The 16,032-nt window shown below is 46.0% G+C and overlaps 1 protein-coding gene across 1 annotated transcript in view; it reads left to right on the top strand.

The window, feature by feature from the left end:
• The first annotated feature begins 188 nt into the window (after positions 1-188).
• The window catches only part of ABCB8 (ATP binding cassette subfamily B member 8), a 21,263-nt gene continuing 5,419 nt past the window's right edge, over positions 189-16,032 (top strand). The window contains 11 exon segments of the mRNA XM_087712275.1: positions 189-593; positions 5,592-5,895; positions 6,577-6,726; positions 6,897-6,991; positions 7,493-7,598; positions 7,767-7,928; positions 11,437-11,522; positions 12,014-12,111; positions 14,990-15,095; positions 15,182-15,215; positions 15,936-16,023. Of these exon segments, the coding sequence (XP_087568401.1) occupies positions 466-593; positions 5,592-5,895; positions 6,577-6,726; positions 6,897-6,991; positions 7,493-7,598; positions 7,767-7,928; positions 11,437-11,522; positions 12,014-12,111; positions 14,990-15,095; positions 15,182-15,215; positions 15,936-16,023 (1,357 nt within the window). The 5' untranslated portion in view covers positions 189-465.

Below are 16,032 nucleotides of genomic sequence, written 5' to 3' on the forward strand. Positions count from 1 at the left end.
ACACTTGTTTTGCTTGCCTAAGTCGCCTCCTGGGGGTGGAGCCTGCGTGGACTAGCCTTACTATTCTTATTGCGCCTGCGCAGGTCATCTCCTCTGACTGGAGAAGGCATGGACGAACCTCACTGACTCTTATTGCGCTTGCGCGGGCCGCCTCCCGAGGGCGGAGCCAGCGTGGACTAGCGTCCTGACTTATGGCCCCAGTGTAGGTCGTCTCCCGAGGGGGGAGCTGCGCTTCCACGACTCATTGCGCCTGCGCGGGCAGCCTGTCGGGCGCGGAGCCGACGGGGTCTTCGCTCGGCGCTTGCGCGGTAGGGCGGACCCACCGCCTGCTCCTCCGCGCGCTTCCACGCTCGGCGCCTGCCCGTCTCTCGCGCCTCGGCCACGCCCCATTCTCTCCGCGCGGGGCATTGTGGGCGGCGGCGACGGTTCGTGAGGGCGTGAGGGGAGCCGCTTTCGGTCGCCACTATGTTGCTGGCCCGGCTGGCTCTGCTGCGGCCGGGCCTGGCCGGGGGCCGCTGCTCCCCCTACGGCCAGCGGCTCTCCCGCGCCGAGGCGGCCATGAAGGGCCCCTCGCCGGCTCCGGGCGTTGCCAGGTAACCGCAACGGGGAGGTCAGGCCGGCTCGCGGGGCATGCCGGTAGTCGTAGTCCCTCCTCTTGCTGCTCCTCTCCTATTGGCTCCGGCAGGGCACGGCTCTCCCCCTCTAGGCCGCTGGGAGGGAAAGTCACTTTCGCCCGCCCGACTTTCCCTTTCGCCCCTTTCTCCTGCCAGGACAGCGAGTGCGCATGCGCACTGCGTGGTTTTTTTTAAACTCCCATTCCTCCCCCCCCCCCCGCACGTTTTCCTTGGAAATCGGTTCTTGGAAAAGCCTGTTTATCCCAATGTTTTTGTTTATCTGCTTCTGGTGTGAAACGGCTCAATCGTTCAGAATAGGGTTGGGAGGGACCCTAGAGGTCATCTAGTCCAGCAGCCCTCTTCCCGAGCAGGAGACCCTTACAGAATCATAGGACAGAGTTGGGGGGGACCCGGGAGGTCATCTAGTCCAGCCCCCTCCACAAGCAGCAGACCCTTACAGGATCATAGAAGGACAAGAGCTGGAAGGGGCCTCGAAGGCCATCTAGTCCCACCCAGTACTCATTGAGCGCACGGAAACGTTTAGTAAACCACGATTACACAGTCATAGTGATAACTTTAATTGTGGTTTAGTGAACATTAAGCTGCCCAGATGAGTCTCTGGATGAGTCTCAAAGCATGCTCAGTGAGTAGGGGTTGGGACTAGATGACCTCCCAGGTCCCTTCCAACTCTTGTCATTCCTAGGCCAGACTTCTAGTCTCTCCAGTGCTGCTGGTTTTCAAGTGAGACGGAGAAGACACTGGGACAATGCTGAGCTCCTTAAAGCAGTGTTTCTCAACCTTGGCCACTTGAAGATGTCCGGACTTCAACTCCCAGAATTCCCCAGCCAGCGAATGCTGGCTGGGGAATTCTGGGAGTTGAAGTCTGGACATCTTCAAGTTGCCAAGGTTGAGAAACACTGTCTTAAAGCAACAGTCTCTGAGCTGGATGGTTTCCTTGCAGACCTCTCATTGCCATACTAGGGAACGTCATCAGTGCTGGAAGGGGGAGGGGTTTACAAAGAGGAGGAGGAAGGAGACTGTGAAATCTTGCAGATATTTCATTCCCCAAACTGGGCAACATCGTCCTCCTCTTCCTTTTCTTCCTCCTCCTCTTCTTTCCAGCACTGATGCTGTTCCCTGGTTGGGTCATGAAATGTCTGCAAGAAAACCACCCAGCTCAGAGAGCACCAAGAAGCCCACTACCTGCCTCCTTCCTCCCTCCCTCCTCCCTTCAAACCCCCCTTTATTTTAGCACTGATGATGTTACCTAGTTGGGTCATGAACCATCGGCAAGAAAACCCACCAACTTCAAAGAACACCAAGGAACACCCCCCCCCGGTCTTTTTCCTCCCCCCACCATCTCCCTTCCTTCCTAGTCCTGATGACGTTCCCTAGTTGGGTCATGAAACATCTGCAAGAAAGCCACTCAGTTCAGAGAGTACCGAAGACGCCATCTTCCTCCTCCTCTTCCTCCTCCTCTCCCAGCACTGATGATGTTACCTATCTGGGTCATGAAATGTCGGCACAATCCTTCTCTTGAAACCCCACATTCCTCCTCCTCCTCCTCCCTAGTTTGGGTCACGAAACTTCTTCAAGAAAACCAGAAAACTCCACCCCCGGGACCCCTTCCGGGTAGAATGCGTTGACTCCTTTGGAGAGAGAGATGCTCTTGCTACCCCTTACCTGCCCCCGTTGTGGATTGAGGGTGGGAAGCTTGGTTTGAGGGGTATCCCTGGGCGGGTGGGATGCCGAGGGACCATCCCTTGCAAGCCATCTCTCTTTTATATATATATTTTTACTGTTGCCTTTGTTATATATGTGTTTTTATTTATCTTTATCAGCACAAATAAAAACACATATATATATATATATATATATATATATATATATATATATATATATATATATATATATATATATATATATATATATATTTATTATTTTTTTAATTACACAATGGGAAAGGGAGAAAATGGAAAAACGGGGGGGGAGGGGAAACCCATCTTCACATACAATATGTCTTTTGATCACAGGTGCATCCCTACTAAGTTTATACATCCCGTATCTCTCTGTTATATATTTAATAAGCACCACAATAAGCTAGGGTTTTAAAAAATAAATAAATAAAATAAAACAAGAAAAAAAAGGGTGGGGGGGAGGCCAAAAAAGACCAAAAAAAAATCCAAAAAGGGGGGGGGGCGAAAGAAAGAAAGAAAACCATCATCACATGCAGCATGTCGTTTGGTTACGGTTGTTTTAACATCTACATCTTCAAATAATGTTTACCATCTCAGATATTTCCTCTAATGTAACTAAAGGCCTCATTTTCCTTCTACCATATATATTCAGTTAACATTAGCATTGTTTTCCCCCAGAGAGTATACTTCTATTCATTGTTAACCTTGCATTTCATACCTTCAAACAGAGATCTTATTCCTTCGTTGTTCAACAAGGCGTCGCTGCCTATATATACCAGTTTTCATTTGTTCCCCTATTAGAATTGCCTTATCAGCAGCGAAATATCATTATAATAAGTTCTTAACCTTATACATTATATCACCAGACCTTATATTAGTACTTCCTTATATCAGTGTTGGATTATTTCACAGGATAATTATATCATCATTTACTTTTTCCAATTAAGGCATAAGTGTATCATTTTTCATTTCCAAGATTTTGTTTTTTTCCCCTTAGCCATTGATAAAACAAGTCCCATATCTTATAAAATTGTTCATCCTCTTGCTCTCTAATTTCAAATGTCAATTTACTCATTTCGGCACAGTCCATTATTTTTCGAATAATTTCTTCCTCTTTTGGTATTGTTTCATTTTTCCAGTTTTTTGCAAATACAATTCTGGCTGCTGTTAACACATTTACAATCAGATATTTTAAGTCTTTGTTGTAGGTTTCTGGTAAAATTCCCAATAAAAAGACCTCTGGTTTAAAGTCTATTTGTTTGTGTATCATTTTCTCCAACCACATGTGGATTTTAGTCCAGTATCTTTTGGCTTCAGTGCAAGTCCACCACATGTGGTAGTATGAGCCAGGTGACATCTGGTGACATTTCCAACACTTTTCTGATTTATTCTTGAACATTCTTGCGATTCTGGTCGGGGGTAGATGCCACCTGTAAAACATCTTATACAAGTTTTCTCTATATGCAGTAGACATTGTCATTTTGTAATTTTGAGACCACAATTTCTGCCAATTCTCTAAATCAATCCCATATTTAAAGTTTTTCCCCCAAGCAATCATAGTTTCTTTAACTTGTTCTTCATGCAATTTAAACTCCAATAAATATCCATATAGTTTTTTAATTACTTTTTCATCAGTACCTGTTAGAATTTTGTCTAGCTCAGTCATTTTATTATAGAGACCTTTAGTTTTTCTATCTTCATTATATCTAGATTGTATCTGTACATATGAATACCAGTTCATTTCCATCCCTTCTTGCTTCAACTCTTGACTAGATTTGAGCTCACCCTCTGTATTCAATAATTCTATATATCTAACTGTTTGTTCCTTTTTATGTATTATCGGATACGAGAATGCTTCAATTGTTGATGTCCAGACTGGAATTTTTAAATAATGTAATTTTTTAATCTTTTCCCAATTTAACAACAACGCCTCCCTTATATAATGTCTTCTAAAATAACCATGTGGTTTAGTTCCCTTATACCATAAGAAAGCATGCCATCCCAACAGCAAATTGTGACCTTCTACGTTCAATAATCTAGAGTTTTTAAATGATATCCACTCCTTAATCCACATCAGGTTTGCTGCCTGATAGTATAGCTCCCAATCGGGTAACCCAAAACCTCCTCTTGATCTAACATCTTGTAGTAATTTAAGCTTTATTCTAGCTTTTTTCCCTTGCCAAATAAATTTCAAAACTATTTTATTTAAGTCTAGAAAAAAATCCTTACCCAGTCTGATTGGGATTGTCTGAAACAGATATAGAATTCTAGGTAGAATGTTCATTTTAATTGTGGAAATTCTTCCCATCATTGATAAATGCAAGTTTTCCCATTTCTCCAAATCGATTGCTATTTGTCGTTTTAATCTGACATAATTATCCTCTTTAAGAGTGCTACATCTAGGTGATAAATGTATCCCCAAATATTTAATCTTACTTGTGTTTTGAATCTGCAACGTTTCTGACAGCTCTTCCTTTTGTGTTGCTGGGATATTCTTTGTCATGATCTTTGTTTTATCTTTGTTTATTTTCAGGCCTGCTACTTCTCCATATTCCTCTATTCTTTCTAACAATTTGAGTGTGGTTTCTAATGGATCTTCAAGAATGAAAACTAAGTCGTCTGCGAACGCTTGCAATTTATACTCTTCTCTCTTAATTTTCATTCCTCTTATTTCTTCTTCTCCTCTGATCTTTCTATTTAAGACCTCTAGTGTTAGGACAAAGAGTAGCGGTGATAGTGGGCAGCCTTGTCTTGTACCTCTCTTTATTTCAATCGGTTCTGTTAGTTCTCCATTTACCATTATCTTTGCTGCTTGTTTCTGGTATATCGTTCGTATACTTTGAGTGAATTTCTTGCCAAAGTTCATCTGCTCCAGTTGCAAAAACATAAACTGCCAATTCACATTATCAAAGGCCTTCTGCGCATCGAGGAACATCAGTGCCAGTTGTTTTTCTGGGTGGGCCTCATAGTATTCCAAGGTATTCAAAATTATTCTCATATTGTCTTTGATTTGTCTTTTAGGTAAAAAGCCATTTTGATCTGAATGGATGAAGCCATTTAAGTATTTTTTAAGTCTCTCAGCTAGTATAGATGCAAATAGCTAGTAGTCTGAGTTTAATAAAGAAATTGGTCTATAATTCTTGATTTGTGTTGAATCAGTCTCTTCCTTGGGTAGTAGTGTGATATAGTGTGACATCTCTTGAGATGGGGGAGAGGGTGCCCGTCTTTTCTCACAACTTGTGTATGTGACTGTGTGTCTTTCCCTCTCCCTTCCTCACAGGCACTCCGGAAGCCATGCCAGGCAGTCCTGCTTCCCCCGGGTTCCCTGCGGTGCCCCCAAGCTCTCCCCGGTTGTCCTGTTGGTCTTACCTCGCCACCTCGTCCCGCTGGGCCGGATGGCGGCCTTGTGGGCGGGGCCGGCTTTGGTGGGGCTGGGGGCCGGCTTCAGCAAGAGGGCCTGCTGTGAGGAAGGGCCCAAAGTGGAAATGGTCTGCGTGCCCGGGGAAAAAGAGCCGGATTTCAACTGGCTCATGTTTTGGAAATTCCTGCGCCCTCAGCTACTGGCAGTGATGGCGGCCATCGTGGTGAGCGTCTTTGCCCTGTGGTTAAGAGCGGGGTGGGTGGGTGGAGGCACACCAGGGTAGCCTGTCACTTTGAAGGACTCTTGGGTGGAAAGGAAATATAATTAGAATAGAGTTGAATGGGACCCTGAAGGAGAAAGAAGGAAGATGGAAGGAATGGGAGAAGGAAGGAAGGAGAAAAGGAATGGGAGAAGGGAGGTGGGAAAAGAAGGAAGGAAGGACAGGAAGGAATGGGAGAAGAAAGTGAGGGAGGAGAAGGGAAGATGGAAGGAATGGGGGAAGGAGAAAAGGAATGGCAGAAGGGAGGGAGGGAATGGAAGGATGGAAAAAGAAGAAAGATGGAAGGAATGGGAGAAGGAAGGAGAAGAAGGAAGATGAAGAGAAGGGAGGGGTAGTAAGGAAGAAGAGAAGGAATGAGAGATGGAAAGGAGGAAAAGAAGGATGGGAGGACAGGAAGGAATGGAAGAAAGAAGCAAGGACAGAGAAAGGAAGATTGAAGGAATGGGAGAAGGAAGGAAGGGAATGTTTATACAACCAAGGGATCGTATGAGCTTTTGGCGCTGGCCATTGCACGCTGCCAGCTGATCTTCCAGCAATCCTATTTAACCCCAGTTTCTCAATGACAACCCCCCCCACCCCCCCGGTGGTGCATTTTTCCAAGTCTTTCTCTTTCCCGCCCTCCAGTTTGCCTTTGGGGCGGCCATGCTGAACATCCACATCCCGTTGCTGCTGGGCCAGATGGTGAACGTGGTGGCCAAGCACATGCGGGTGGGCGACTACCTGCGCATGGTGCGTCAGCCGGCCCTGCGCCTGCTGACCATCTACGGCCTTCAGGTGATCTTCATTCCTCCTCTCGATCCCCAGGCCGGATTCTATTTTTGTCTAATCCCCGCAAACCACCCCCACCCCCATCGGGGGAGCAGAGTGCATCAATGCACCACATCAGAATTGGCAGCCCACAACTCCGGATGGCGACAAGTAACTTTTTTTTTTTGTGGCCGCAGGGTGCGTTAACCTTCGGGTACATCCTGCTGCTGTCCTGGATCGGGGAGAAGGTAGCCGGCAGTATGCGGAAGCAGCTCTTCTCGTCCTTCCTCCGGTAACGGCTGTGGAAATGGGTGGCCAGGTCCAGTGGGGACTGGGCATTGAATCAGAATCTGGAAGGGACCTCGGAGGCCTTCTAGTCCGACCCCCTGCTAGAGCAGGAGACCTTTACAGAATCATAGAATAATGGAAGGGACCGTGGAGGTCATAGCAATAGCAATAGCAATAGCAATAGCAGTAGACTTATATACCGCTTCATAGGCCTTTCAGGCCTCTCTAAGCGGTTTACAGAGAGTCAGCATATTGCCCCCAACAATCTGGGTCCTCATTTTACCCACCTCGGAAGGATGGAAGGCTGAGTCAACCCTGAGCCGGTGAGATTTGAACCGCTGACCTGCTGATCTAGCAGTAGCCTGCAGTGCTGCTTTTAACCACTGCGCCACCTTGGCTCTTAGTCCAGGTCATCTAGTCCAGGAGACCCTTCCAGAATCGTTAGAAGGCCAGAGTTGGAAGGGACCTTGGAGGCCCTGTAACCCTGGTTCTCTCCTTCCCCAAGAGAAGATCTAGCCTTCTTCGATGCCAATCAGACGGGGCACCTGGTGAATCGCCTGACCGCCGACATCCAGGAATTCAAATCTTCCTTCAAGCTGGTCATCTCTCAGGTTTGGTTCATGGGGGGTGGGGGGTAGCAGGGCCGGGAGGGGGCGCAATCCTACTGTGATTCAAGGCCCTCACACAAACAGGCTGGGGGGGTGGGGTTCCCTTCCGTCTTTAACGGAATGCCTCTTTTCATGCCACTCTCTCTCTCTCTCCACCCCTCAACCTTGCAGGGTCTGCGCAGCCTCACCCAGACCGTGGGCTGTTTTGTGTCTCTCTACATGATTTCCCCTAAGCTGACCGGGCTGCTTGTGGTGGTGATGCCCTTCCTGGTGGGCATCGGGACCTTTCTCGGCACCTCTCTTCGGAGGCTCTCCCGCAAAGCCCAAGAACAGGTAGGGAAAAGTAACCTGCGTGAATGAGTGTGAACGCTCCCCAAACTAAACGTCTTTGGCAGAGGCCCAGAGCTCTGTGCGTTCAAGTCCTGCTTTCTCTAGTAAAGGGGTGTCCTTGGCAACTTTACGGCTTGTGGGCTTCAACTACCACAATTCCACATCCAGCAATTTTGTTCACTCTGTTGAAGCCAGGATATGTTACGTTCACTGCATACCCACCATCTACAAATAAAGTTTCTCTATCAAAAATGTACAACATATGTACATTATATATAATGTACAAAATGTGTGTGTGTATATATATATGTGTGTGTGTGTGTGTTTGTGCTGATAAATAAATAAAGGGAGACTATTTATCAGCACAAATAAAAAACACATATATAACAAAGGCAACAGTAAAAATAATTGGGTTTCTGTCGTGATGGACTTGTGATGAGCTGATTGACAGATGATGGAAGCAGTTAGCTTCCTCCCATAATTGGGGCATACCAGGGGTTGTAAAAATCATATATATATATATATATATATATATATCTATATGTATATGTATATGTATATGTATATGTATATGTATATGTATATGTATATGTATATATTATATATTATATATTATATATTATATGCATTATACACACACACACACAATTTGTATGTATAATATATGCATTATATATATGTATTACGCACACAGACACACTTGTATGCTGGTCTTGTATTGGCACTTGCCATCTTTCAGGCTGGGTTTTGGGCTTAAAAGCATACCTACGCCCGTGAAAATCATATGTATGAATGTATGTATGTATGTATGTATGTATGTATGTATGTATGTATTGTGTCACAACCCCTGGTATGCCCAAATATGGGAGGGAGCTCACTGCTTCCCTTTTCCGTCTTTCGGCTGTGCTGATAAATAAATAAAGGGAGACTAGTATAGATCTATTTCAAGCTCTCATCAGCTAGCCTGGTTCAATTCCCAGTAAGGGTATGGCTAGCTGATGAGAGCTAAATAGCTTCATCTGGTTGAGCTGCTGATGGACTCGGATAGCGAGGAACCCTACGAGTCTGCCAGGGAAGATGTGGAGGACCCTGGGCAGGGTTCAGACTCAGAGCAGGGACCAGAGAGGCTGGATAGCCACCAGGAGGCGCCTGAGGCATGGAGCCTCAGTGGGGAGGATTCAAGGCAGTTTGTCCCTGATGCAAGATTAAGAAGGGCGGAGAAACGGAAGCAGCAGCTCCGGAGGCAGACTCAGAGAGGATAGTTAAGCCCAGGTGGTTGTGGCGCAGTGGTTAAATGCAGCACTGCAGGCTACTGCTAGATCAGCAGTTCAGCAGTTCAAATCCCACCAGGCTCAGGGTTGACTCAGCCTTCCATCCTTCCGAGGTGGGTAAAATGAGGACCCAGATTGTTGGGGGCAATATGCTGACTCTCTGTAAACCGCTTAGAGAGGCCTGAAAGGCCTATGAAGCGGTATATAAGTCTAACTGCTATTGCTATTGCTATTGCTTGGCCCCTCCCAAGAGAGTATATAAGTGGAGAAGTTGGGAGGGGACATTTGCAGGACACATCCGTTTGAAACAGTATTGGAAAACTCTGTCTGTCTTGTATCCATGCCTGTTGGGACTTTGGGTTGCTGCCAACTATTCTTGCATGTGAGTCTTGTCTGGGCCTTCAGCCAAAGGAATCGATAACTCCGTGATTAAAGAGTGGCAAACAGCCAATCCTGTGTCTGGGTCATTCACAGGTCGGAAGGCGGGGGGGGGGTCAGAACATTTGATATGTATGTATGTGTATGTGTGTGTGTGTATATATGTATGTATGTGTATGTGTGTGTGTGTGTATATGTGTGTATGTGTGTGTGTGTGTGTGTGTGTATATATATATATATATTTTTGTTACATTTGTTATATTTGAGCACAGGTTCGATTCCCAGTAAGGGTGTGGCTAGCTGATGAGAGCTAAATAGCTTGAAATAGATCTATACTAGTCTCCCTTTATTTATTTATCAGCATAAATATAACATTATATATATTAGATTATTTATCAGCACAAATATCTATCTATCTATCTATCGATAGGTAGATATAGATATAGTTACAACCCCCGGTATGCCCAGATATTATTTATCAGCATAAACACTATATATATATATATATATATATATATACACACACACATAAACACTATATATATATATATATACACACACACACATAAACACTATATATATATATATATATATATATATATATATATATATATATATATATATATATATATATATATATATATATATATATAATATACACACACACACACACACACACGTACAAAATATACAATAATATAATATTCACTGCATACCCATCATCTACTGATAAAGTTTCCCTATCCAAAATGTGATATGTTCACTTGTGATCTCGTCCATTCTGTTTCAACACAACCCTCACTTTTCCTAGTCCTCCTTCGGGTTAAGTTCCGCATCTACAGGCAGTCCTCGACTTACGACTGCAATTAAACCCCACTTTTCTGTTGTTGTGAGACATTTGTGAAGTGAGTTTCGGCCCATTTGACAAACTCTGTTGCCATAGTTGTGAAGGGAATCCCTGCACCTGGGAAGTTAGTAATGCAACTGAGTGAATCTGGGTACTTGAGAGACCGCCTCCTGCCAATTACCTCCTCGCGACCTATCAGATCACACAGATTAGGCCTCCTCCGAGTTCCATCCACCAGTCAGTGTCGACTGGCAACCACGCGGAGGAGAGCCTTTTCAGTAGTAGCTCCGACCCTTTGGAACGATCTCCCCGTGGAGATTCGTACCCTCACCACCCTCCAGACCTTCCGCACAGCCCTCAAGATCTGGCTATCCCGTCAGGCCTGGGGTTAAAGATTGTAATTCGTCCCCACCCGAATGATGAATGTTGTTTCTATTTTTAATTATGTATTGTTTTTATGTGTCACTGTCTGTATTCCCTTCCCCACAAGTTGTAAGCCGCCCTGAGTCCCCTCAGGGAAAAGGGCGGCCTATAAATAAACTTACAATACAATTACAATACAATACAACCTGCCTTCCCTGTCGTCAGAGATGCCACACAAGGGGATCACACGACCCCAGGACACTGAGACTGTTGTCAATATTAGCCAGTTGCCAAGCATCCGAATTCTGATCCCCACAGGGATGGTGCAAAGATCGTGTGAAAAATGGTCCTAAGGCACATTTTTCACAACAGTTGTAACTTTACAGCCGTTGTAAATCAAGTGTGTTGATTTTAATTCTGTAATTATAAATGTTTTAAATGTTTTTATTTGTTGTGAGCCGCCCAGAGTCCCTAGGGAGTGGGCGGCCTACAAATACCATTAAAGTTTGAAAGTTTGAACTTTGAGTGATCACTAAAGGAACTATTGTAAGTCAACAACTACCTGTGTTTCTGTTGTAGCTATGTTCTATCTGGCTGCAGCCAATTTCCACACTCGGCCAGCCGCCAAATGACCTTATTTCCTTCTTCGCAGGTTTCTAAGGCCACAGCTGTGGCAGATGAGGCCTTGGGGAACGTCCGGACGGTACGGGCCTTTGCCATGGAACCCAAAGAGGTTGAGTGAGTACTGCAAAGGAGATCCCTCCACACCCCACTCTCTTTAAGGACCCTTTTAAGACTTTTAAGACTTGTGGACTTCAGCTCCCAGATTTCCCCAGCCAGCAATTTTTTTCACTGTTGAAGTCAAGATATATTACGTTTACTGCATACCCATAATCTATTAGTAAAGTTTCCCTATCGAGAAATGTGATATATTATGTTTACTGCATACCCAGCATCTACTAATAGAGTTTCCCTATTGAAAAATATATTACATTCACTACATACCCACCATCTACTAATAAAGTTTCCTATCAACAAAGGTAGTAAAGTAGTCTATTCACATTTGTCCTTGTCCTTGTCCTACCCTTCCTGGTAAACCCTTGCTGGCTGGGGAATTCTGGGAGTTGAAGTCCACAGATCTTAAAACTTGCCAAAGTTGGGCGCCCCTGGCATACGCCATGCTGTGACCCTGCCAGAGTTTTCCATTTCTCTGTTTCTTTTCCTCGCAGAGAATACGCAACTGAAGTGGACATTTCCAGCCGCCTCAACATGAACCTGGGTCTGGGCATTGCGTTCTTCCAGGGGCTCTCCAACATGGCTCTCAACAGTGAGTAGAAGCTCCGTTGCGTCGGCTGCCTTGGACGCCTCCCGGGGGACAGTTGGCACAGCATCTAGGACATTTCAGGATACACTCTCTGTCCAGCCTGTTTTAGATGAATGTCGTTATGTGGGCAGCTATGTACAGGTAGTCCTAGACTTACGACCAGCGTTCTCTTTAAGGTGCGCGCGTGAGCGGCCGCACAGGTAACAAAAAAACACCGCACACAAGTTTCAAAGTGCAGCGCAGTGTTTTTTAATGCCTTCAAATGTGACTGAAAATATCCTCCTTCCCTCCCTTCTGAACTCTGATTTCTGATTGGTGAAATCAAGGAAGACTCTGCCTGGAGATCGATGACGCTGCAGAAGGGAGAATTCCCATTGGTCCTCTGGGGCTTCGTCAGTTCCTGGGAAAATGGGATTTGCTGGTTGTAGCCTGCATTTCTCTGCACATCCGGGCTTTCTCAGGCATTGCCTCGTCTGAAGCCCCGTTCTGGGCTCAGCCTTTTTTCTGCGATCCCTTCGCTTTGGGGAGAGAGGGAAGCAGCGTGGGATTGGACTGCCTGAGCCAAAGGGGTCCATGGGATCTTGAGACTTGATTTTTGAGCAGTACCAATCCTTTCCACTCTTTCCTTTTCCTTTCTGTCCTTCTTCTATCTTCTTTTCCTTTCCTTTCCTTTTTCCTTTCCTTTTTCATTTCTTTTTTCCTTTCCTTTCTTTTTTCCTTTCCTTTCTCCTTTCCTTTCCTTTTTCCTTTCCTTCTTTCCCATTTCCTTTCCCATTTCCTTTCCTTTCTCTTTTCCTTTCCTTTCTTCTTTCCCATTTCCTTTCCTTTTTCCTTTCCTTCTTTTCTATTTCCTTTCTCTTTTCCTTTCCTTCTTTCCCATTTCCTTTCCTTTTTCCTTTCCTTCTTTTCTATTTCCTTTCCCATTTCCTTTCCTTTCTCTTTTCCTTTCCTTTCTTCTTTCCCATTTCCTTTTCTTTTTCCTTTCCTTCTTTTCTATTTCCTTTCTCTTTTCCTTTCCTTTCTTCTTTCCTTCTTTTCCATTTCCTTTTCTTTCTCCTTTCCTTTCTCTTTTCCTTTCCTTTCTTCTTTCCCATTTCCTTTTCTTTTTCCTTTCCTTCTTTTCTATTTCCTTTCCTTTCTCCTTTCCTTTCCTTTTTCCTTTTCTTCTTTCCCATTTCCTTTCCTTTTTCCTTTCCTTCTTTCCCATTTCCTTTCCTTTTTCCTTTCCTTTTCTATTTCCTTTCCTTTTTCCTTTCCTTTTCTTGTTTCCCATTTTCTTTCCTTTCCCTCCCCTTCCCCTCCCTTCCTTCCTGGGGGTCTGAGGGAGAGGGAGGGGCCCCTTTTTCTCCTTGCCCTTCTCCCCAACATCTGCTCTGATGGCAATTATGGCTAAAAAAAAATCAGGTGCTGAGGCATGAAAATGTGCTGCTCGAACACTATACTTTTCCGCACACACTGAAAAAAAATTAGAGGGAACATTGCTTACGACCAGAACCGAGCCCAACATTTCTGTTGTTAAGTGAGTTTTGCCCCATTATACGACCTTTCTTGCCCCAGTGCTTAAGTTAACTGCTGCAGTTGCTAAGCGAGTAACCCCATTGTGAATCTGGCTCTCCCCATGGACCTCACTTGTCAGAAGGTCGGCTGAGCTCACATGTGCTTGTGTGCGCACAAACACCCACAACATTAGTGGTGAGGCTCACATGAGTGGAGCCGCAGCGACGGTTTTAAATATGAACCGGTGGCCAAGCGTCTGAATTTTCATCATATGACCATGAGGATGCTGAAAAGTGTGAAAAATGGTTCTTTTTTCAGTGCCGTTGTAACTTTGAACAGTCGCTAAACAAAGTGTTGTAAGCCAAGGACTGCCTGTCAGGGCTCCAAATAGCATCCGAAAGTCAATCAGAGTTCAAGGCAAAGTATTGCTCAAAGCTCCAATTGATTAAGAGAGCCATGTTGGCACATCTGGGAAAACCTGAATCTGAAAGCTTCCTGTTTTTTCCCACCAGTTGAAAGTTCAAGATCTTGTCCTCCCCCCCAACACCCACAAGCCCATCCCATGGTCAAATCTCCCACTGCCACGCTGGCAGCTTCCACCCCTCCAGTTCCGTCCAGGTGCAGAGGTGCAGAGACAAAGGATGACCTTGGCTTTCTAGAAAGAATGTTGTTATGGCTACATAGCATCTAACTCCGTTCAATCCCTCCCTCCCATTTCCCCACCATAGAAAATGCATAGTAGGATAATAGAAAATGGGGCAGGCCAAAGAGCCAAAAGAAAAGATGGCTGCAGGCCTGACACTACCTCTAAATCAGAGTTCCCCAACCTTTCTGGGTTGGCGGCCTGGAGCAGGGGGAAGGGGGTTAATTTAGTGGTAGGGGCAAGCACACGTGCTCGTGTGCGCACAAACACCCACAACATTAGTGGTGAGGCTCACATGAGTGGGGCTACGAGCCCCCATGATGAGACTAGTGTGAGTGGCTGTGAGTGCCCGAGAGGACACTAGTGTGTGTTGTGCGCGCGCAGAGGCATGCACTGGTGAGGCATTCATGTGGCACAGTGGTGATTAGCCCGGGGCCTGTTAGTGGGCCACGGGCCACAGGTTGTGGACCCCTGCTCTAAATGGTTGATGTCCCCAACCACCGGGACACAGGCCAGTGCTGGGCCACAGCCTGTTCAAAACCGGGTGGCAGAGGTCACAAGCAAAGGGTCGTGTGTGTGAGATTCCACTCGTATAAGCAGATGGCACTTGCTCTCTTACGTGAAGCTCCACACAAATAGAGTTGTGCACGCTTGCCTGCCGCACACACGGAATCATCCCCTCCACAAAACCAGAAAGTTTGGGGAAGTTTGCCCTACAGCTGTGTCGTTTTGCCTTCCTAGGTATTGTGCTCGGCACCATCTTTGTAGGCGGCTCCCTCATGGCCGGACAAGAGATGACGCCCGGCGACCTCATGTCATTTTTGGTGTCCTCCCAGACGGTACAACGGTAAGACCGTCCCCGTCCCGTCCCGTCCCCTGACAGCGGACTGTCTGGCTGGTGCTTGAGAGCCATCTGCTTCTCTTTCTCTATAGCTCCATGACCAGCATGACGGTGCTCTTTGGACAGGTAGGTGGGCCGGGGGGATCCGTGGTGACATTATTCAGGTAGTCCTCAATTTACAACAGTTCATTTAGTGACTGTTGCAGTGTGCTGGGGTCAACGGCCCTGAAAAAAGTTATTTTTTTTCACACGACCGTTGCAGCATTCCTGTGGTTGCACGATTTCTCTTTGGAAGCTTGACAACCGGTTCATATTTATGAACTTCGCAGCGTCCGGGGTCCTGTGATCCCCTTTTGCAACCTTAGTCCAAGGGCAAGTCCAATTCCCTTAACAACTGTGGGACCCAGAGGTGGTATTCAGCAGGTTCTGACGGAAGCAGAAAGTTTGAGTAGTTTAAAGAATCGGTAAATACCACCTGACTGGCCCCATCCCCATCTATTCTCTGCCTCCCGAGTCCCAGCTGATCGGGAGGAAATGGAGATTTTACAGTATCCTTCCCCTGCCACGCCCACAAAGCCACGCCCACAAAGCCACATCTTCAGAACCCATAGTAAAAAAAATTCGAATCCCACCACTGGTGTGACCAAGTTAACATCTGAAGTGGTTCACCATTTGTCGAAATGGGGCAAAGGTCACTTAAGGAGCCTCTCCATGTAAATTTGGGGCGCCGTTGTGGTCGCCAAGTTGAGGGCCGCCTATACACACACAGTGTTTGCTCTGGAGGTGGCGTTTCCCAGGAGGGGCTAGGAACGAGGCAGCTCGTACCTCAACTCTTCGCTCCCACAGGTCTTACGGGGCATGAGTGCCGGGGCTCGCGTGTTTCAGTTCATGAACATGACGCCGGAGACCCCTCTGTGCGAGAGACAAATGCTCACCTGCAGCA

Source organism: Thamnophis sirtalis, unplaced genomic scaffold, assembly GCF_051295495.1.
Source record: "Thamnophis sirtalis isolate CommonGarterSnake01/CBP01778 unplaced genomic scaffold, rThaSir2_p1.2 scaffold_4, whole genome shotgun sequence".
NCBI classification, from domain to species: domain Eukaryota; kingdom Metazoa; phylum Chordata; class Lepidosauria; order Squamata; family Natricidae; genus Thamnophis; species Thamnophis sirtalis.